This window comes from Aricia agestis, chromosome Z (genome assembly GCF_905147365.1).
Source record: "Aricia agestis chromosome Z, ilAriAges1.1, whole genome shotgun sequence".
Classification (NCBI taxonomy): Eukaryota; Metazoa; Arthropoda; class Insecta; order Lepidoptera; family Lycaenidae; genus Aricia; species Aricia agestis.
In genome coordinates this window covers 8,021,779-8,045,565 of record NC_056428.1, presented here as the reverse complement: position 1 = coordinate 8,045,565, position 23,787 = coordinate 8,021,779, and the positions used below count along the sequence as shown (strand labels likewise).

Sequence of the window (23,787 nt, the reverse complement as noted above, 5' to 3'; positions counted from 1 at the left end):
TTTTTTTTCAATTTCTTGCTTACAGTCTTACGGACAGAAAGTTCTAATTTTCTACCTCTTTTCATGGCCACTGTATCAGGAATTTTCGCACCCATTATAGTGGCCACTAATGTTCCATCAGGTGTGTGGCAGACACTAGCTTCATGGGCCTTTGAAGCAGTTATGCGGCCATACCGCATCTCATACCATAAGCTACTTTTATTCTGCTGCCTTGTTGCTTCTTCTACACTTTTGATAATGTCACTTGTGAATGTACTTTTCATTATGCCTAAGAGCATGTCTATATCATTTTTAGTTTCTTGAGGTAGATTTATCATAAAACTATGTAATGAGTATTTCATAATGTCACTATGCACAAAATCATCTTGAAATTTTAGCAATTCACACTTGTTAATTTTTCTCTTTTTGGCTTCTGAAATAAAATCTTCGTATAGTGCTGATGTGCTAGGTCTGTGTGGAACAGGGGTCTTGGTCATTTGTTCTATAGTGATGAACTTTAAAGTGGTTCCTACTCTAGACAGAACAGGCTTCTTCCAGTAACACTCGACCGATGTACATGCTGGTTCCTCGCTGCGACGGTGGACCCACATCAAAAAGGCTACCGCGTGTTTACATCCGCCAGCTGAAGCCGCACAGTCATGGCACTCACAGCTTATTATCACACCGTCATTTTCATTTACGACCAGGGTAACATTGTAAGCTTTGGTGCGCACTTTATGTTCCGGGCACATTTTGCATTTTACTGTACAAATCCCATTGTCGCGGTACAGTTGAACGTAGCCAACGGCATCATCACCGTACGGCTCTCTTGCAGACCTGCAAATAAAACAGAAAAGGCACTGAATATTTTTACTACATAACCTAAAATACACGAATGATGTATTGTACAAAACCCAAATTTATAATTATCGAGTGGTACTTACACTACTGTTTTTATATTTCTTACTTCAGAAGCATAATAAACTACATTGTTTTAAAAAATAGTTCTACCATGAATGGATCGATCTTAGGTAGGTTGCTGTTATCTGCTCGCACGTAATTGGAGTCCATCTTAGATATTATTATAGCTGTTGTGAGTAACGTAGTTAATATTTGTACTAGAAATTGTATGAAAATTGTGAATAATCACATAAAAATCTAATCAAACACTATTTATCACGTAAACGGCGTACTAAACTCCAGTCAAGAAGCTTTGTTTACTTGCGTGTGACGTCACTACGATTGCAACCAATGAGAGAGCGTTTCTATCACCGAAAAAACAAAGACAATTTTATTCGACTTTTCTTACGAAATCCTCTGAAAATACATATTATTTTAATGAAATTATATTGAAATACGTTTAATTTACCTATAATTTATTAGGATGACCATAAATTATAATTTATTTTAAATGTTGTCAAATACCCTGACGGACCATTATTTTTCTCTATGCATCGAAAGATATCATTGTAATCCAAAGATCTATAATCATATTTAATTTTATTTCTCACAGATAATGACTGATAATGACGTTTATTATTGTTATTTTTCTGTTCTGCACTGTCTAGCGGCGCGACTAGTAGTGAAAAACGCGAGAGTGTACAGTAATGCGCTTGCTTTCCTCGCGAGACCCTTTGTCTCGGGCGCAAATACCGACACCGGACCGTGAGGGTCCGAGACAGGCGAGACGAGGCGAGCGCACCCATTTACACTCTCGCACTCGGGCCGCCTCGCTGTGTCTCGGCGAGAGTGTACAGCCGACATTAAAGGTTTATGGTAGGCATCATGTAGGCATAGACTTAATATATATTATAGGTTTATTTTCTGTAGGTATTGTCAGTCGTCTCGTCTGTCTGTCCAAGTCAATGAATAAGGAAACATATGGAAGTGACATACCTATTAACTACAAAAAAGTGTGGCCGACGCCATATTGCCAACTAAACATGGCGGTCTATAGTGATGTGAGCATAGACATAATATAGCATTATAGGTTTATGGATGTGAGAGACTCGGTTGATATTTGTCAAAGATATCCATAAACTAAGATGTTTTAAGTGAGCGTCATGTTATAATATGCAAGCAATAAACCATTTGAAGTTGCTAAAAAAAAACATTTTTGCCTATTTTGTCTAGCTATGTATTATTGTACATAGACACAAAATAGGCAAATATAGTTCGACCAATGACCGATTCGACAAGGCTTTATTTGAACCATAAAATTAATATTTAACTTTATGATTTGAACGTGGGTATGTGACATTGACCGGAGCGCTGCTGGTAAAGGAGAACTGTCAAACATATGTCAATACTCAATAATGACGTTTTTCTATGATAGAAGCGTTTAGTTCCTTTTCTCGCCACGTTCAAATAAAGCCTTGTCGAACTGTTACATCTCGATGGCCGCCATGGCGGCTGCCGGCTAGCCGCTGCCCGGCGCCCGCTGCGGCTTGTCCGCTTGTGCCCGCCCGGCTAAAGAAAACTATCGTCTATGGTCAAAACTCAAGAAGTGACAACTGAGAACTGATATGTATTCTCAACACAGGGTTCCCAACACGGCAAACTGCACCTAATGAGGGTTATAGTGCCCCTGATTTGTCTATGTGTACTTCAAATTTATCTTCTCTTTTACACTGGTCAGTTCTATCATCTAGTCACGGTAGTGATCACTTCCCTATTCTTCTGTCTCTCCCCTGTAAAAATAAAAAGCAAAATCATCCTACTAATTCATCATCATTAAAATATAACTTAAAAAATGCAGAATGGGAAAAGTTTTATCATACACTAAAAAATAAACTACCCAATCTTCCTAGTATATCACCAGGTAATGAATCTGTTTGCGCTGATGCTCTAGCATCTGCTTTGATCGAATCAGCTGATGAAACTCTTCCTATTAAGAAAACACCTAAATGCTACATTCCATCACCTCCTTGGTGGGATAACGACTGTTCAGTCGCTATACATAAAAGAAAACAGGCTGAAAGAGAATATAATAATAATTCTACCTTTGAAAACTACGATATTTATTGTAAGTCTGTTAACGATGCAAAAAAAATATTTAAGAAAAAGAAGTCTGCAAGCTGGAAAAAGTTTTGTGAATCTATCTGTCCGGACCATAGACATAATATATACTGTCGTAAAGACCACCTGACAACTCGAAAATGCGTGACCCTTTTTGATCTGTCAGTGTGTGCGTGTGCTAGTGATGTATATTTTACTATCGATAGTATAGTATTTTGCTATCGATAGTTTAGTCCGTTCGAGTTATTTTACCTGAGTTTCTATAAGAAATAAATAATATGCAACTTTGATAGATTTGTATTTCAAATTAGGTATCATAAATTTTAATTGGCAAAAAAAGGTGACGATTGAAAAGTAGATACACATTTTCTTTTGGAATTATTTTTCAATCGTCGGATATGTTATGACATGAGGTTCTTATAGGGGTAAATAATTTACACATAACACATTATAAAGTTACTTATTTATTTACTCAGGTAAAATCTATCTGGTAAATCAGTCCTTACATTGAAAGTAAACGTTGAAAGTAAACAACACACATAGTATATTATATTTTATTCTTAAATTAAATACATATTATAAAATATCATAATATTTTATTACAATTATTTTGAACCGACTTCCAAACAGGAGGAGTCTAGACGTTCGCCTGTGGATATATTTTTATGTATGTTCAACGATTACTCCGCCGTTTATGAACCGATTTTCAAATTTTTTCTTTTGCTGTACATTGTATTGTTCCGAGTAGGTATCATGTTCACAAAAGTGGTGGTCTGGTGATGGAAACAATGAGAAATCGAAGTGACTCCTTGATATTCAAATGGGAACATATGGTCCCAGAAAACGTTCAAAATCTTTCGATTAATAAATTTAAAAAAGTAGTCAAAGAACGTTTTGTGCCAAAGCCAAAATTATTTCATAATTGATGGCACATCTTGGGAGTAGAATGCTGAATGACTGCTTGCAAGGCTACTTCTACATGACTTACAATTATTATGTATCTATCTATGTTTACATTGTATAATTTTTAGTTACAGCATTGTAAATTTTGTTTTAAAAGATTTTTTTTTCTCACTTTTTTTGCTAAAAAGTGGGCGTGCGAGTTTCTTACGCCGGTTCTTCTCGTCGGCTTAGTTACCGAACCGGTGGTAGGCACCATGTATTCTGAAAATATATTTTATTTTAGATTTGTTCAGAAATAAAGCAATTTTGATATTGATTTTTTAAAACACCAACTGTAAGTATAGAAAACGTTAAGGAAAGCTAAAATGAGTAAAATTATTATTTTTAAACAAAAAATTAAAACCGACTTCCAAGGCAATGACAATAGTAATATTATACTTAAATGAACTAAAAAGTATTAAAAAATTCTTATTCTGTACTCAGTATTAATTCTGTTCTCAATCTTCATTATTTTGCAATCGGTACCAGCTAACCTAATCGCCAGTTCTCTGACAGAATAGGTATAACAGCAACTTATAAACTTAGGACTGGTACCGACTTCAAAATTATGAAGATTGAGTACAGAATAAGGATTATTTAATACTTTTTAGTTCATATAAGTATAATCATAAATGAACTAAAAAGCATTAATTGCTTATAATTGCTTATTTTTAATAATTGCTTCAGTAACAAGTGCAACAGTATGTCAAGCTTACTGGCACAAATAAAGTTGGGATAGCTCCTTTAACCAAAATAGTATTTATTCTAATTTTTCTTTAAAAATTTTCAATGAAATGTTTGCCTACATATTGTTGAATTTTTCTTGGAATTCCAACCAACACGCCCAAATAATTTCAGCCATTTTCCTCTTATTAGAGGATCTTGAGGGAATCTGTAAAACAAATGATTATGATATATAAATATAAACCTTCCTCTAGTTTTAGAGTCACTCTATATTATAGTAGTTATATTATATTAGCTATATTATACTATACTATATTATATTAGTTAAAATAAGATAATATGTCCTTTTTAGTCCGGCCGCACATTTTCCGAATTTCTGATCACAAAAATTCGGACGCCCCGCCCCGCTCATACATTTTGAGACGTCAGAAATTCTTTTAGTATGATGGGTCTACAACAAAATGTATGAACAGAGTGCGTTCCGCCGGGCGTCCGAATTTTTCTGATCAGAAATTTCGGATAATGTGCGGCCGGGCTTAAGGTGATAAATATAAAGGTAAATGATTTTTATTTTAGATTTATGTTATTGTAAAATATCGATAAGCATATCGATAAATTTGATTCAAGCACTAGCGTATATGTAAGAAATTTTGATGAAAAATTTTTCTTCAAAATTTGTGTAATATAGGAACAATAGTACCTTTAGTTACGCAAAATATGAAAGTAAAAAGGAGGATTCACAATATTTTATTTGAAATAGAGAACTAAAGACCAGAATATAGCAAAAATAAACACATCGTAGCAATTAGGACATGAAGATTAATTACGGGTGAAATGTATATTTTTCAGGATTATTCCTATGATTTACACTGCAATCACTCACAGCACAAGTTATTATTGTTATATATAATAGTATTTGTTGAAAATAACATACGATTTAAATAATAAATTGCAAATACCGAAAGGGCATAAAAACGATTGACGACTTTTGACGACCTGTCAAATAAAAGTTGTTACAATTTTCATTAGACTGCCTCTCTCTTTTCATCTTGTTATAATTCCATAAAGGATTTTCTTCTCTCTCGCACTCTTTGTTGGTCTTTAGTATTATATTATGTCTATGGTCCGGACACACACGCCTCTATAGTTTGGAATAATATTAAAAGGTACAGGTCTGCATATAAACCTCCTTTTCATCCTATGCCAGACTCTTTAGCCAACGATTTTTTAAATAGATTAGCACCTCCTTCTGTATCATTTCTCCGTCCATCACCTTTAGGTGAAGTTAGCCTTAAAGATCTTAACTCGCTTTTTACATGCTTTTTACTCTTCAAGAGTTAAAAGGTGTTGTGACAAATTTAAAAGACTCGGCTCCGGGCATCGATGGTATCCCATACTCTTTTTTTAAACACGCTTCAGATGAAATTTTAAATTATTATTTGGATTTGGTTAATTTAATGTTAATAACGGGTAATATTCCAAATTCATGGAAAACACAAAAGGTTATTCCCATTTTAAAACCTGGAAAACCTCCGTCTTCAGCTTCTTCCTATCGCCCCATAGTCTTATCATCAGTGTTATTAAAGATTGCAGAGCATCTCGTAAAGAACCGTCTGGAGTGGCATATTGAAAAATATAAACTTCTTGCCAAAAGTCAATATGGATTCCGTAAAGGAAAAGGTACTATAGATAATTTAGCTCTTTTTATCACTGACGTTCGTATTGCTTTTTCAGAAAATAATTCAGTTTTAGCAGCTTTTTTGGACATAAACGCAGCATATGATAATGTAAGGATAGATATTCTCAAACGAAAGTTAGATTTATTAGGTGTTCCGGAAATTATAAGTAATTTTATTATAAACATTTTATTGGAAAGATTTATTGCTCTGCCTTTACAAGATACAACGTCGACGGAGGTGCGGGTTGTTGATAAAGGGCTGCCCCAAGGCTCAGTGATAAGTCCTCCTTTGTATAATATTTATTCGTCAGATATAGAGGATGTAGTGACTAGCGTGACTTCAGATTTGGAATCATATATGTTAACAGATATAGATGGTGAATTGTATCTTCTGATATATATAATACGCCGATGATTTAACAATTTATGTAATAGATCAATCTATTGAAAGGGCCTCCATTAGACTGTCGCGAGCCCTAGCACGTCTAAAGGTATGGTTAGATGAGAATGGATTAGATCTTTCAGTTAAGAAGAGTTCCGCTGTACTTTTTACCCGTATGCGCTTTCCTCCTCCAGTGGTGGTAAAATATAATAGATTACAAATTCCAGTTGACAAGGAGGTCAAATTTTTAGGCGTAATTTTAGATTCGAAACTTAATGGTAATGCCCATAATGAGTATATTGCGTCGAAGTGTGAACGTACGTTAAACATAATTAGATGTTTATCTGGAGTGTGGTGGGGATCTCACCCGTTTAATCTAAAATTGCTGTATAACGCTTTAATAAGAAGTGTTTTAGACTATGGTACATTCCTTTTAGAACCTTGTAACGTAGCTGGTTTTAAACAGTTGGATAAGATACAGGCAAAATCTATGAGGATAATTTGTGGAGCCATGGCATCATCGCCAATAAATGCATTGCAGGTAGAATGCGGTGAACCACCGCTCTATCTAAGGCGGCAATATCTGGCTGACAAGTTTTTTATTCGTTGTTTGCAATTTTCAAACCATCCCCTTATTCCGAAATTAAAAAAACTGTTAGATTTAGTAAATAATAATCAATTTTGGTTGCACAAATCTCGCCCTTGCTTAGTTAATAGCTATATTCGTTATTTGTCGCTTGATGCCCCTACACATAGATTACCTGTTTTCCCGCTTTTTAACTCATCCTTTGAATCCCTTGTTTTAAATCCTGATATCCGTTTTGACATAGGAATTAAAAAATCTGATAAATATTATGCAAAGCCTTTTTTTAATTATTTAACAACGAATAATTGGCATGGTTGGCATCACATTTACACGGATGCCTCTAAAATATCAGTAGATAATAATAATTGTGTTGGAGTAGGTATTTACCATCTCCAATACAATATAGTTCAAAAAGTTAAATTTCCTCCACAAACTTCAGTATTTACTGGTGAATGCTTTGGTCTTTTAAAGCAGTTGACTACATATTACTAGCAAAGCTTAAAAACACTGTAATTTTTACTGACTCTTTGAGTGCCCTGCAAGCATCGAGTAGATTTACGTTTAGATCAAAATGTTTTCCCATAATCATACAAATCAGAAACCTTTTGCACAGGTGTATTGTCAGTAATTTGTCTGTTACATTTGTTTGGATTCCAAGTCATTGCGGCATTCTTGGAAATGAGGAGGCAGATAGACTGGCCAAAGATGCGGTTTCTTGTGGAGATGTGTTTCCGTATGTGAATTATTGTCACGACTTGCCGTCTCTTGCCAAGAACTTTCTCCAACTGGATTGGAGTAAGGACTGGGCAGTAAGTAGTCAAAGAAAAGGTGTTCATTATAAATATATACAACCTGAGATTCAGTTTAAGCCTTGGTTCTTCAAAATAAAGCTATCAAAAAGTACAACTTCATCTATAATTAGAATGAGGTTGGGACATGTCATCACACCGGCGCACTTAAAAAGAATTCGGATTCGCAACGATGATGCATGCGATTGCGGTTTGGAAGTGGGTGATTTAAATCATATTATTCTTTCCTGTCCTCTGTATGATCACTCCTGTCTATATGATAACCTCTCCTCTATATCTATACCCTTTCCGACTTCTGTTCCAATATTATTAAATTCATGTAATAAATTAGTTTATTCTTTTTTATCTCAATATTTACGTCACAATTTAATAAATATTTAATATATTTTATTATGAAACTTTCTAACTAGATCCAAAATCCTAAATTCCGTACTTACTTTGTTTTTCCACCGCCTATTCCCTACCTTTGTTTATGGCAAAGTACACCCCAGTGTCAGTGCCAATTCCCAAAAAAAAAAAAAAAAACTGAGAACTGACAATTGATTGACAAATTGACAACAACACATCTGTGAAGTGTGGGAAAAAAGAAGAACAACATTTTTTGTATTTTGTTCTGCAAAATATTTATTTTCTATCATTGTTAGAAGAAATGGACTCAATCGAAGAAGAACAGTGTTTACATCAATGTGAAAATTATATTCAAAGTCATAATATTCAAATATTGTTAAAGGATTGTATTGTTCAGCTTTGCCTCAATAAACCTGAAAACCCTGTTTCATTTTTGCGTCAATATTTCCAAAAATTGGAAAGAGTGAGTCTCATTTACTAAACAGTTTTGAAAAAGTCATACCCAGTTCTAATAGCAAAAGCTAATTATAATACAAAATATATAATATTTATGTTGAAAAACATCATAGGACAGTTTTCTGTATGACAGCCGACTGACTACTAAAATAGAATCGTGCAAGTTTCTCAAATCGCAATCTTCCTCCAAAACTATAAATAATGCGTTAAAACTATATTTAATATGATATTACGTAATTTTTCTCCTAGACTTTAGTGAACATACTACACTTCTGTTCACATTTAAATACTTATATTATAACATTACATAGTTGAATAATCGATTTAAAAGCACTATTAATTTTGGAATGGGGGTGAGAAAACAAATACAATAAATATAACTGCTTTTAGCTATAATTTATCAGACCTGAATGATTATTTCATTTGAAAAAAATATTCTTCATACAACATATTGTAGTGCATGCAGAGTCTGTAAAATATTTTAATGTTATTGTATGTATTCATATTAAAATATCATAAGTAATTGTACACTGTTCCCTTCTAGAATGCTTCATAATTCTAGTAGTGATTATTTTGTTACTAGGTACTATGTTGTTTACTTCTAAGCCTCTTTGTAGGTCATATCTTGAATGTGCATTATTTCTCATTTCATTTTAGTTTAATTCATTATGAAGAGACAATATTTATAATTATTATTGTTTACTGCACAGTTTTTTAATTAATAACAAATGTCAGGTTTATAAGATAATCTAAAATCCCAAGTCCCAACTCAACAACAATAACACTTAAATAAAAGCTAAATTCTAAATTAATTTATGAGTAAATTTTTATCTTTAGTTTTATCATATAAACATATGACTGTGGTACTTATATTAATACTATTTGCTATTTTGATTTTACTGCATTACAAAGTAATCTTATTACTTACATTTTTTTAGAAATCAAATTAAAACAGTACAATATATTTTATCCTTAACAGAAACTACTTTATAAAAATGCATTTCGAACAAAAGTTTACGAGTTTGAGTAACATCAAATCAGAAAATGTGAACAATTTTTATCATTTGTCTAGTTTTCCATTCCATAATGCACCAAAATTGCATTAGGCTAGATGTAATTTAATAAGGTGAAACAATAAACACTCAAAGCTGGAATAAATCCTAGGAACAAGTAAAAGCCGCGGCGGCTGCGGCCGCACTTTCCGAGGGGGAAGCAGATGGAGAGCTCTCACCTCTGCCAGTGCCCGGGGGCCAGCTGCCACGACGACGGGGTGGCATCAGCGCTGAGCCCGTCACAGAGGAAGATGCTACCAGCTACGTCAAAAAGGTATCCATACCGCAAGAGATGGCAGTGTAGTAAATAATTATTTTTTTGTTTTGAATTGGCATAGGCCAACAAGTAACAACTCACCTGCAAGTGCAACTCTTCTGATGTTGTGAGGGTCTGTGGTAGTTGCTTTCCATCAGGTTGCATTAAAATTAGGGGGCAAATTATTTGTTCTGCTGTACAAGCAGAAGCTGTTTGCCCCCTAATTTTATAAAAAAATCATCAGTTTGCAGCACTGTCATTGCGTACGTTCATAATATTCGTATTTGAAATGCGAAAGTTTGTTTCTTAATTCTTGTTGACCTACTGAAACGATTTTGTGCCCTGGAAATAAATTCAGGGCCGTCTCTAGCCCATGTGACGCCCGTGTGCAAATATTACCCTAGCGCCCCCTAGAAAGCACGCATTCAAAATCAAATGGGTACAGAGTATAAGTACAGTTAGTTCGGCCGCTTAAGGGTGAGGATAAAGCTTAGGCCAAACCTACGCGACCAAAGCGACTGCGAAGCGGTAGCGTCTACCGCGCGGCGGACGCTGCTTATGTAATCATATTATGGCGCCGTGCACACCTACGCGACCGCGACGCGAAATGTTCGCGTCGGCAAAGCGAATCATGCGCGTCAAGTTGTCAGACGCGTGTTTTGAAGTGTACATAACTAGACCTCTTTTTTAAAACCTTTTTTATATTATTTTGTACAACTCTTTCTTCTTCTTCTTTTGGCGTAAGCCTCCCCATTTAGGAGTTGCCAGCGTCAGAGTTGAGGCGAAAAATGTGAACAGTTATAACTTATAACGAAAACTGTTTGGCATGCAGTGGGCACGGGTGATGACTTCATGCGACCATGCAAATACAAGATATAATAATAATGAAACAGAAAAAACCAGAACAAGCAAATATGTACAGCAAAATATTGTTTCTTAGCCTTTAAAGATACACAGAGTACATAAACATAAATACAATATAAATATAATAAATGTAAAAGGAAGAGAATTCATAATATTATTACAACTAGAGCCTAATGTGATTATGAGCAATGAACGAGCATAAGATGTCTTTAAATGGAGAATATACTAACGATAAAATAGATTTAAGATTAGTGGGACGAGGAATATTAGGAGGAAAATAATCGTACAATGAAAGGTTGTTTTCGCAAGCAAAAAATATACCTATGGTCTGGAGAGCCTTCATCCAAGCCACATTCACACAATGAGCTATCCCTCACCCTTATTTTAGCTAGAAATACCGGGTTACACGAGTGACCCAGACGTAGCCGACAGATAGTAGAGCAAACAGGCTTATTAGCTTTCAAATATTTAAAAAACCACGGTCGACTAGGTACTGAATCCTGAATTTCAGCGTAAAAACGTCCTTTATTCCTACTCGACTCAGTCCAAATGGTATTCCACTCCAGAGTCAAATGCGACTAGGCCAGAGGAAGAAGATCCTGACAAAAATTTTTGAAGTTACTTAAACCACCAGACTTTGCAGCTTCTTTGGCATATAGATCCACACATTCATTTCCTATAATCCCGCTATGACCAGGAATCCAAGCAAGTACAACCTGTATGTTGCTACAATAGCATTTAAATAATAACTCCCTAATTTTAAAAATTAAAGGGAAATTAAATTTACTTCTAAAGGGGTTTGACAAAATCGCTTCCAGGGAACTTTAACAATCGGACATTATAATTGTCTTATTAAGTTTGTGCGATTCCACAAAGGAAATCGCTTCAAAAATTGCTAGAGATTCTGCATTAAAAACCGAAGAAAATGAAGGCAATTTATTATTAAGGACAACATTAAATTTTGAATTCCAAACGGCACTACCTACACAAGAAGTATCGGATAATTTGGAAGCGTCCGTAAAAATCAACGTCCAATCTTTAAATTTATCACTTATTACAGAATTAAATTGATTATTAGAAACAGGGGAACCTTTCACTATGGGTAAATTTAAAATAATATTGGGAGAAAACACAAGGGAGGAAAAAGAAGCTTCAAATAGTGGATTAATTGAAAATTAGGCCACAGGACATGGAAGAGAAACTATCTTTTGATAGCTCTTCACAACACTAGGTAAATTTTTATGCGTCCAATAACTGCTGGTTGAAAATTGTGAAAGAGAAAACAGCTTTTTAATAAGAGGGTGACGAGACCACTGGTATACCTTAAATATAAACCTGTCCGACAAATATTGTCGGCGTAGGGACAAAGGAGGCTCCGCACATTCCACTTGAAGCGCATTAATAGGGGAAGACTTCATTGCACCTATGACTACCCGTTAACATTTTGCCTGCAGCTTATCACACATTTTTAAACTAGATTTGCTACATGGCTCTAATAAAAAGGACGCATAATCCAAGTGGCTACGAATGGGGATTGTCCATTTTTTTTAAATTTTGCTCATTACAAAAACATTTCGAGGAATAAGGTCAGTGATCGTTTTTCTGTATTTATACGAAAAAAATACCCATTAGTTACTTATATTTTTGAACAAATACGTTTAACCTTTGTTTGACCTTCAATGGCGTTAAATTAGCAATAAATTCGACCAACACTACGATTCGAAATTTTTTTAAGCTTCTCGTATCAGCTTTCACATAATGAGAACTTGCATTTGACGAAACAGCCATTATAAATAAGATTGAAAGGAAATTTAAAACATATGCAGAGGTCAATTGGCGGCCGATGATGACGTCAGAGCGAAACTTTAAAAAATTATTGAGAAAAAACTAGCCAATGAATTTCAAAATTATTTAATTTATATTCTTAAAATACCCTATTTTAACGAAAAAAAAATATAAAAAGTACATGTGATTTTTTTTGGACAATGCCCATTAAAGCATTGTACATTAACTTTTGGACGTATGGGTGAGAACCCCACCAAACTCCTGATAATGATCGAAGGATATCTAAATTTCTTTCCGCCTTTTTTAAACAATTATTAATGTGGCTTGTACCAGACAATTTCGAATCCAAATGAAGGCCTAAATATTTAACAGAATCCCTAATTGGAAAAACTTGGTTACTGTAAACTACAGAAATATCCGGGATATACTTAGCTCTCGAGAAAACAGCGGCAGAGCTTTTTTCTATGGAAATTGAGAGACCAGATTCTCCAGCCAGTCGCTTAAGTAGGACACTGCAGAATTTAGTCGATTACAACCTAGAATAATATCCTTACAGATAATATATAGAGCCAAATCATCAGCATACTGGAGAATATACAGAAGCAGCTTACAGAGCTTTCAAGGTCACAGGTATAGATATTGTATAGAAGTGGGCTAAGGACAGAACCTTGAGGAAGACCTTTCCAAACATACCTTGGAGGAACGGATATATTCTTATATTGCACATTAACAGTCCTAGACGACAGATAGTTACAAATATAATTAACATTTTTTCTTGATACACCTAATCTGAGTAATTTATGTCTAAGAACGGGGAGGAGAACATTTACAACTCTTTCGTTTATGATTTTTTGATTTGTTTACGTTTTGATAGATTGTGTCATGATATAAGGGTACCTACCACATGTGCATGCTTGAACACAGTTTTGCTAGCGCATGCTTCTCGCATGAAAAGATGTAAGACTGACTTATATACCACATGCATGCGCAAGCCACGCAATGTTTCTCAATGAAGAACTATATTTTCTTCTGATTTAATTTTTCCAGTGTTTGCTAGTGACAAAATTGATGAGCGATTGATGATGAATTGATTTTTTTTTATTCCTCCAGTCAGAATAATCTTTCGATTTGATCTTCCACAGAGCGAGCAGAGATTTTTATAATTCAATGAATTCAGTTGCAAACTGACGTTTATAATATGTACGTAAATCTGCCATTTTATAGCAGCGTGCGCGCATTTTTACACCATATTTTGACTGACAAAGAGCGGCTTGAACACTGAACTTCCAACCACACGCGCAGACAAGCAAGTTTAAAAAACAACAAGACAAAATTTGGGGCTTGCGCGAACTACGGTTTTACCAACTACACGCACAATGTTCAGTGTTCAAGACGGCATGTGCAAGCAAATCTGTAGTCAAGAATGCACGTGTGGTAGGCGCCTAAATTAATTCAACTTGACCATTGTGGACGTGTTTTATTCCTCTGCACCTTCCAAATCAAAAGCAAGCTTAGCATCTCGCAACCCTCATGTCCGTCCGACGCATCGGACTCTGATATTAAGTATGAGGATGTCATTACCACAACAGTTAGCATACACCAGATAAAGTCGCGCGTCTTCAGTGACTATTCATTAACAAATGAAGTTTGACGGTTCGCGCCGTAGACGTGCAGGTGTGCACGGCCAGTTTCGCGTTGCAGACGCTCCCGTCTCGCGTACCGCGTCCCCTGTCACTGACGCGTAAGTTTGTTCTAAGCTTTATGCCGGTCCTGTGCGAATACCAAAAGTGGCTCCCTTCTAAATAAAAAATAGAAGGGCGCCACTTTTGGTTTGGCCAATCGGCAATCGGTTTGCTCATTACAAAAACATTTCGAGGAATAAGGTCAGTGATCGTTTTTCTGTATATAAACGAAAAAAATACCCATTAGTTACTTATATTTTTGAACAAATACGTTTGACCTTTGTTTGACCTTCAATGGCGTTAAATTAGCAATAAATTCGACCAACATTACGTTTCGAACTTTTTTTAAGCTTCTCGTATCAGCTTTCACATAATGAGAACTTGCATTTGACGAAACAGCCATTATAAATAAGATTGAAAGGAAATTTAAAACATATGCAGAGGTCAATTGGCGGCCGATGATGACGCCAGAGCGAAACTTTAAAAATTTATTGAGAAAAAAGTAGCCAATGAATTTCAAAATTATTTAATTTATATTCTTAAAATACCCTATTTTAAGGAAAAAAAAATATAAAAAGTACATGTGATTTTTTTTGGACAATGCCCATTGACCACCTCAAAGTCTAATGACTTTGAGGTGGTCTGATCTGATAGGGGTCTGTTCTTGGCCTTCTTCTGTGAAACATCGGCATTACATCCTGCGAGCGGCCCATCTCCGTGGGCTACGTTTGGTCTGCTATCCAGACGATACATATGTGCTGGCCCACAGAGATATTTTTGAGGAGAAAATACGCCTGGCGAGACTGGGGTCTCAGGTTGTAGCGCTTATAGAAGCAAAATTACCGGCGCGGCTCTCATTTTGGCGCCCATTTTGACGACAATATAATCTTTATTTATGTGTTGTAACTTGTAAATTAAATAAGATTCATTTCACGTTGAAAAATAAAGTTTATATATTTTATACTAGCTGTTGCCCGCGACTTCGTCCGCGTGGACTTCAGTATATAGCGCGCGATGTCAACAAAATTGGTGTCAAAAGCTTTTATAAAAAAACCCTGGTACCCCTTAAATCAAAACACCCAAAAACAGCTGTGCAGTGTGCACATAACTTTTAATTAAACTTTATTTATGCCAAAATTTAATTTAGCCCCCCAATTACACAACTTCACCCATAATGATAATAATAAATCTATGGACGCTTCACACCACTTTAGTCTGGCCCCGTGGTAAGTACCTGATGGACTTGTGTTACAGGTACCAGACAACGGAAATATATTTAATACTTTTATACTATACATATATTTAAGATTTTTATTATATGATACAAATATTTAATACACATCCATGACCCAGGAACTTTGAAAACTTTTTGTTCCGTCGGCGGGATTCGAACCCGCAACCCCCGACTTGAGCTACCAACGCGCTCACCACTGAGCCACAGAGGTCGTCAAACCCATAAATTACTATTTATCATTAATAGGTTTAAGGTTACGTCACTGCATAGATAAAGTACTGAGTTATTTAATTAATAACGTAATAAAGAAGTAACAATCGAAAAAATCGAAAATCTAATTAATGCAAGATGATACCACCTCTTATAGAAAGACGTTTGAGTAAGCGTCAGCGCGATGTAGGAGACGGCACGGCGCCATCTATTATGAATTTTTGGAACTAACTTAATTTGAACAAATTTACGCATTTTCACCCCCTTACAACCCTTTTTCCAATTAAAAAAGTAGCCTATGTCCTTTCTCAGGCTTTAGAATATCTGTGTACAAAATTTCATTACAATCAGTTCGGTACTTTTGGCGTGAAAGCGAGACAGACAGACAGAGATACTTTCGCATTTATAATATTATTATTAGTATAGATTTCAAAAGTCGAGCCGCTCGAGGCGCGCCTTGTTTTGCTGTAATTCGACAAATATAAGAAGAGCTCCAGATGCTTCACAAAATGTATGCAAACTGGAGTCTGGTTCTTTTTACGTTGGTCAAGCGCGGCGGCCGGCCAACGCGGGCGTTCCGAGCGGCGCTTGACAACGCCCCTAGGACCGCGGCGCCCGTGTGCAACGCACACCCTGCACCTAAGGGAAATACGTTGCCCCTGCTGGAAAAGAATTACTATAATCAGACGAATATTTAATCAGGCTAGCAGATGAGACAACTGATGTCGCCTCTGTCAGACCCTCATTCCGCTCTGGATTAATGTATAAGCAGTATAGGCTATGGCCTATGGGCGGCAGCGTCCTGGGGAGGTGGTAGCGTCCTAGGTTGGCGGCAGAGTTCGTATATAGGGGCGGCAAAATTAAGGTTCCTCATAAAAAAAATATTTCCGTCCCTGTCCTCAGTTGTCTTCATTCATTTCCTCAGGTTGTGCCAAAAGATTACAAAACGATGGGGGCGCTGTCGCGGGCGATCGCGTCCAACGTGCTATTCACACACTTGGACGAGTCGGAGCGGGCGGACATGTTCGACGCCATGTTCCCCGTGCAGTGTCTCCAGGGCGAGACCGTCATACGGCAGGGCGACGAGGGCGACAATTTTTACATCGTTGACTCGGGTGAGGTCGAGGTCAGTACTGAGTAGTTTATACTTTATTGTTGTTTGCGACTGCCTTAATGTAACGACCACACAGAGGCGGCATAGGGCGTGGAAGACCTTAACCTCGCGGTCCAAGGGGCCTCGTGCCAAGGATTTTATGACCGTCACACAACTTTATTTTCTGCTGAATTTGTAACAGGTTCTTGTGAATGGCGAAGTGGTGACGAGTATAGGCGAAGGTGGAAGTTTCGGCGAGCTGGCGCTCATATACGGCACGCCCAGAGCGGCGACGGTCAGGGCCCGTACTCCGTTGAAACTGTGGGGGCTAGATCGAGACTCCTACAGACGAATACTGATGGGCTCCACTATAAGGAAACGACGAATGTACGACGAGTTCCTATCGCGAGTGTCTATTCTGGGTGAGTGAAATATAAGTTGAATTACTTTGGCCTACTTGCTCCAGTCTGGGCTAAAATTTACCCTGACTTAAATATTAACACAACACTTATGTAGTTTCTCTTGTTTTAAATATTATGTTATTTCTCTTATTTTTGCATTCATGACAGCATGATACTGTTACGTGCTAGGGTTCGAGGATTTGGAGAGAAAGACCTGGTGACTCTCTTGAAGACTTTATTAACACTGCACTAAACACTAGGTCACAACACTTAGCACTAAGTCCAAACACAAATCACTAGGTCCAATCACTAAGCACTATCACTGTCCTAGGTCGTAGCCAAGTCGCAGGTTTCACTGGTTCACTCACTATTGATCACTTGTTGTCGCCTCGAAGATCGCTCGAACTGAACTGACTTGCCGGGCCTGCCTGCGGCTCTTTTTATATGGCGAGACGAATTCCAGAAAGTTCCCGATTTACGTAAACAAGTAAACAACCGTGGGAACTTTCTAGGAGGCTCGAGCATGTACCACAATAAAAGTAAACAACTAAACACGTAAACAAAATAAACCGGTAAACACGTAAACAAAATGTTGGACTTTTCTAGATGGTTGAGTATGTACTTGCGCACCTCATGCCATCTAGTATTGAGTAGGGGATTTATGTTGCCTGTGCTCCCTCGGTAAGTTTCGCTGGTTTGTCGCTAGATGGCACCACGTGTCCGTATACCATGTACCGTAACAATACTAAGAACTTATCTTAAGTTTTTATAAAAAATAGAAGTTAGTTGTAGAATATAAAGCATATATTAATGAAAAATTTTGATAACTAGGTATTTAAAGTTAATCTCTTTACTAAGGAGTAAAGATTTAACATTATTTTGTTGAAATTCGAAGACATATTAGTAGTTGGAGCCAGCATCTATTTCAACTTAATTAGCCACATATTTTTATTAAGTATATTATTATAAATTTTGTTTACTTAATCTTTACAGAAAGCTTAGAAAAGTGGGAGCGGCTTACTGTGGCGGATGCATTGGAACCCGTGTCTTTTAACGATGGCGAGACTATAGTCAGACAAGGCGAGCCTGGAGATGACTTCTATATTATAGTTGAAGGTAACTAAGTTCTTTATATTTTATATGATCAATACAACAAACAATACTGATGATGATGAATGATGAAGGTGGCTTGTTGCTTGCATTCTCTTGCAACTAATGAGTTTTATTGTCGTAAAGAGAAATAATTTTCTAAGTTATTTGTGCTGTGAGCCCAACTAAAATTAAAATTGCAGAGATTCCAAGGATGATTTTCAGCATAATCTTGGCGATAAAAACGGGTTTAATAACATACTAGCTATTTGACTGAGCAAAGCTCGGTCAAATATATACATAATAGTATTCGATAAAACACGAATAAAATGACATTTTCTAAAAATGATTTCTAGCTAGATCGATTTATCGCCCCCGAAAACCCCTATATACTAAATTTCATGAAAATCGTTGGAGCCGATTCCGAGATTCCAATTATATATTATAAATATATATACAAGAACTGCTCGTTTAAAGAAATAAGATATGGGCCTAACTGTAAAAGGACACGATTTCACTTTGGTGCCCGTAATCCATGGACACTTAGTAAAAGCCCGGGCGCGCACTATCGGCCTGGTCGCGGCGGCCATCGAGATAGATATCTAAGTATGAAACCGCCATAGACCACGCGCACCTGGCCGCCACCCGACCAGCGGCCACACCATACTTTCGATGGCCGCCGCGACCTGGCTGCCGCGGCCTGGCCGCTAGTGCGCTATTGTGGTAAGAGAAGTTGATTCCTAGGCAGATGGCGACCTAAATAATTTGGTCGCGTTAAAGTCAAACCCATCCGACCGATCAAGATCACATCATCACAGCTAACATTGAATTGACATAAGCCGACCAAATGACGACCTGCCTAATAAATAGGAATCAATTTCCTCTAGTGTATATACTTAACACGTTGAGCGCCATGTGTATCGATTTGAAAACACAAAGCGCCACCTCTTGAGGCCACGTGTATCTTTTTGGAAACACAGGCAGTGCTTCATTGCGAGGACAGTGTTTCCAACAGGATACAAATTTTAGTACATTTTATAATGGAAACTGATTCGTCTGGCCTCCACGGTTGTTTCAGTCCGAGTGGGTTCTTACATTTTAACAAAATAAATACTTTTAATCTTTTTAATTATAATGGTTTTTTTACATGAAAAATCAATAAAAAAAAATCTTGTATATCTGTGAACGAAAAAATGAATAAAAAACAATGAATAATAAATAATAAACGAAAAAATGAATAAAAAAGGCAAAAAAAAAATTAAAAAGAAAAATGTGTTTCCGAAAGTATAACTAATAAACTGTATACTTTACGAAAATTTCTACACAAAAGTTTTTAGAGGCCTTGTGTATATTTTTGGCACATAAGGAAAATGGGGGAAAATCAAGGAAAATACTGTTTTATTTTACCGCAATATAGTACCAGAGCACATTATAAAATGATTTAACAAAAAAATATATATGTCCAAAGAAATGAAAAACACTGTCTTTGAGCTTGGCGGTCAACGTGTTAACATATTGTAACTGCCGTCCATAGTCCATACTCTATTGTTTTTGTAATAACACTTCGTTTTTTACCTTTTAGGTACAGCGGTAGTTCTTCAGCAGCGGGGGGGCGGTTCGAGCGCGGAGGCGGGCGAGGGCGGCGCGGGAGAGGAGGTGGGTCGCCTCGGGCCGTCGGACTACTTTGGCGAGATAGCCCTGCTACTGGATCGCCCGCGCGCTGCCACCGTCCGCGCCGCCGGACCGCTCAAGTGCGTCAAGTTGGATCGCGCCAGGTATTTTTTTTATTAAAAAAAAACGAGTTTGCTTTAGACCACATATCTTAAGTAAAACTTCTTGAGCTCCATCCATATGTATGTATTATTGAAAGAAGATGATGAAGTGCGTGCGCACATCTCCGTTCGCCTCGTTCGATCACACTTTCGTAACGTTCTCGTCACGCATTTACCAGCTTAGAGCCCAGTCCACACCGCGCGTTGCGTCAGCGTGCGTCGACGCAGCGCTGCCGTTGCGTTGTTTTACATACAAATAACCAAGACATTCACACGGCGCGTTGCGTCATTGCAACGCACACATGACGGACAGCAGCCGCCGAGACGAAGCGGGAAGGGGTGTTGACGTTGAGACTGCTTCGTAATAACGCTGCGATGACACAGCGCCCGGTCAAACGGCAGCGCAGAGCGCTGCATCGACGCAATGCGCCTTGTGGACTGGCTCTTCCCAAGTCAAGCGAGCGTAAAGAAGTTTTACTTCAAAAACTTTGCATCTCTTGTGCACTTACTAAGTACTTACAATATAAATGTAAATGGATTTCACGTTAACTGATTTTTAAATAGATTATCACATTAGCGCCTGCGACAGGCCTAGCCTTTTAAATAAACTTAAAGTATAACCTATGTAGCTTATTTGTTAGCGCGTTGACGCTCAAGCCGGAGGTTCTAATCCCGTTGAGGAGAGAAGTTTTTCAATGTATCTGTTGCGCCGCCGCGGCCTGCGTGCAACTCTTTGCCGTGAAGCCACACGTAAACCACTAGTATAATAAATAATCGATAACGGCCTAATTGTTATCAGCGGGGCTAAAATGGTCGCTTTGGAGAATCATATATATCATACATATTATGTATTATTATATCATAATACATAATATGTATTATGTAATATCCCAAAATGCAAGTCTGCTTGCAATTCATGTCTACAGCTCGACAAGGCTTTAAATCATAGGTTCTCAACGTGGGCGATAACGCCCAACCTGTGGGCGTTTGAGACTTTCGGGGGGGCAGTAGAAGACCCAGAGAAAATTAGGGGGCATTGAGATGTCGCAGATGGGGCGTGGGTAGATTAAAAAATATAATCTATAAAGGCAAAAAATACACGCTAATCACGTACTAAAGTAAATTAAAAATTTACTTTAGTACGTGATTCGTCTAATTCGTTTAATTTTTGTTATTGTAGGTAAGTATAATTGTAATCATTTTTATCATGTGTGCACGTATTATATGTAAATTCAAAATATTACTCAATATAACTAAGCATGCGTTTTATTTGAAACATTTGAAACACACATTCTCTTTGAAACATTCTTCTTTCTTTCTTCATTTTAAACTCAGATATAGGATAGGGGTAATATTCCTATCTTACGACTATAATATAATGTTACATTTAAATATAATCGTTAAAAAGTAAAGATGGGGGATCTAGAAAAAAACATATTCTCAAAGTGGGCGGTAAGCAAAATAAGGTTGAGAAACTATGCTTTAAATTAACGTGGCGAAAAAAGGGAACTAACGCTGCCATCACACAAAAACGTCATTTTTGACACTTCTCCTCGATCTCCTTCATCAGCAGCGCCCCCGCCAACGTTCGCCTTGTCGCACCATTGAGATACTGTCGCACTTTATGCTACTCATATACGGTTTTGCTCGTAACGTACGCTACATAAGCTACATAGGTTATACTAAGTACTCACATACGATTTTGCTTGATACGAGTAGTTATACTCCAAATCGAATGAAATTACATATTTGACATATTTAATTCCATCGAACCGGCTCGAAGCAAGCCTTCGAGCTGTCATTTCCACACAGTGCTATATTGCTCGATTTGGAGTAAAACTATCGAGCAAAATTGTATGTGAGTACATAGCTTTAGTAATTCGTACTAATTTGACATTTGTCAGTTTGACAGTTTTTACAATTTATTAGCTGAATTGTTTGAGAGGAATTGCTATGTGATCATTTTCCCCCGCAGTATTTGTAATGACTAATTATAAGCTTTTATAGAGAGAGATGATAGCGTTTTTTTTTTCGTTTGTCCACAGGTTTGAAAGAGTACTAGGTCTCTGCGCAGACATTTTGAAACGGAACATTGCACAATACAACAGCTTCGTCTCCCTGTCCGTGTAACGGTGTTGCCAATTTATTACATATGTTAGCCATTTAAATTAACATTGCGTTGAGAGTTATTTATTTTTATTTTAATGTGAGGTAACTTGTATTTGCCGATGTGTAATTATACCGTTTTGTAAATTACACTTAATTATATGCCACTGTAAAAGCCTAAATTGTAATGAATCCTCACATGGGCGTACCGAGGGGGGGGGGGGGCAGGGGGGGGCAGCTGCCCTGCTGGATCATGTTGACGTTCCTACTAAGTATATTATCTAGTACTTTTATCTATAAAAATTAAGAACGAATTTTTGCCATTTGTTTGCAATACAATATTTTTACAACTAAAAATTATTAATTTTTTATTCTTTATAAACACCTAGCTTATGAAAAATTTGATTTGCCCCCCCCCCCCCCCCCCCCCTGGCTCAGAACCTGGGTGATTTGCCCCCCCCGTGGCCCAGAACCCGTGGGTACGCCCATGAATCCTCATATTTAGCAGTAAAACTTAAGATTTTTTAAGTAGAGGAAACGAAAAGATAGACCGAGTAAAGCTTATACTGGGTGCAATTATTGCAATAGTACACTTAGTCCTAATAGTTACACCTCAATCTCCCCGAATTTATAAATTTATATAACTGCTGTGGCCTGTGTGGGAGCACCTTCGTGTTCAGCCAATTTAAGGAGTAGCGGTTTATCTGTAATACAATAATACGCCTTTGCACTGTGCACACCTTAGATTGACCAATACACGGGCTTTTACAGTAATATACCTATTACAGTATTTTATACTATACTTACAAGGGCTACAAAGAGCCTTTTCTTTATACAAAATTACAAGTCATAAAATATATTGACTAGTAATTTTGTATAAAGAAAAGGCACAATTCGCACACACAGTAAATTAAACATTATTCGAAGCAAATAGTCATTTATTGAAAATCAATTTTGAAATTGTACCTTCTACATCTTAAATACATCGGCCACATTTCTACATCCGAATAGAACAGAATCGGCCACCAACACAATAACTTTACTGATTGAACATAAGTACGTTTTTTATGACAATTATTATCCTTCAGAACATAATACGTAACTAATTCTGTAATCCAGAAATCCACAATTTTTATTTTATACAATACCGTACTTACTAAAATAAAAAGAAATTGAAAATGAAACAAGACAAATAATTATATTAATACTTATGAAATCACCATAATAACACAGCATTGTGTTAGTGAGGTATAAGTACATGTAACACTGCATTTGAAAGGTGTTCACTTTGCATTGTGGTAATAAATTAATAGTCTAGTGAATAATAGGTATACTAAAGTAGACTAAAGTAGCAAGTAACT

General features: G+C 36.8%; 1 protein-coding gene across 2 annotated transcripts; it reads left to right on the top strand.

Moving 5' to 3' along the window:
* The first annotated feature begins 8,673 nt into the window (after window positions 1-8,673).
* On the top strand, window positions 8,674-22,636 carry LOC121739254 (cAMP-dependent protein kinase type I regulatory subunit). Of its 2 annotated transcripts, none has more exons than XM_042131614.1 (7): window positions 8,674-8,889; window positions 10,047-10,208; window positions 16,891-17,091; window positions 17,261-17,480; window positions 18,453-18,575; window positions 20,131-20,323; window positions 22,366-22,636. In XM_042131614.1, exons 1-7 carry the CDS (start codon window positions 8,728-8,730, stop codon window positions 22,448-22,450), a joined length of 1,146 nt encoding a protein of 381 aa, XP_041987548.1. In that variant the 5' UTR covers window positions 8,674-8,727; the 3' UTR covers window positions 22,451-22,636. The 2 variants fall into 2 exon arrangements, with proteins under 2 accessions (XP_041987548.1, XP_041987549.1); XM_042131615.1 differs by lacking the exon at window positions 8,674-8,889 and adding an exon at window positions 8,945-9,235.
* The last annotated feature ends 1,151 nt before the right edge of the window (window positions 22,637-23,787 follow it).

Coding starts and splice junctions, on each gene's coding strand:
- LOC121739254 (XM_042131614.1), top strand. CDS start 8,728: ATGGACTCAATCGAAGAAGAACAGTGTTTACATCAATGTGAAAATTAT. Junction 8,890..10,046: donor ATTTCCAAAAATTGGAAAGA/GTGAGTCTCATT, acceptor AATAAATCCTAG/GAACAAGTAAAAGCCGCGGC. Junction 17,481..18,452: donor ATCGCGAGTGTCTATTCTGG/GTGAGTGAAATA, acceptor TAATCTTTACAG/AAAGCTTAGAAAAGTGGGAG.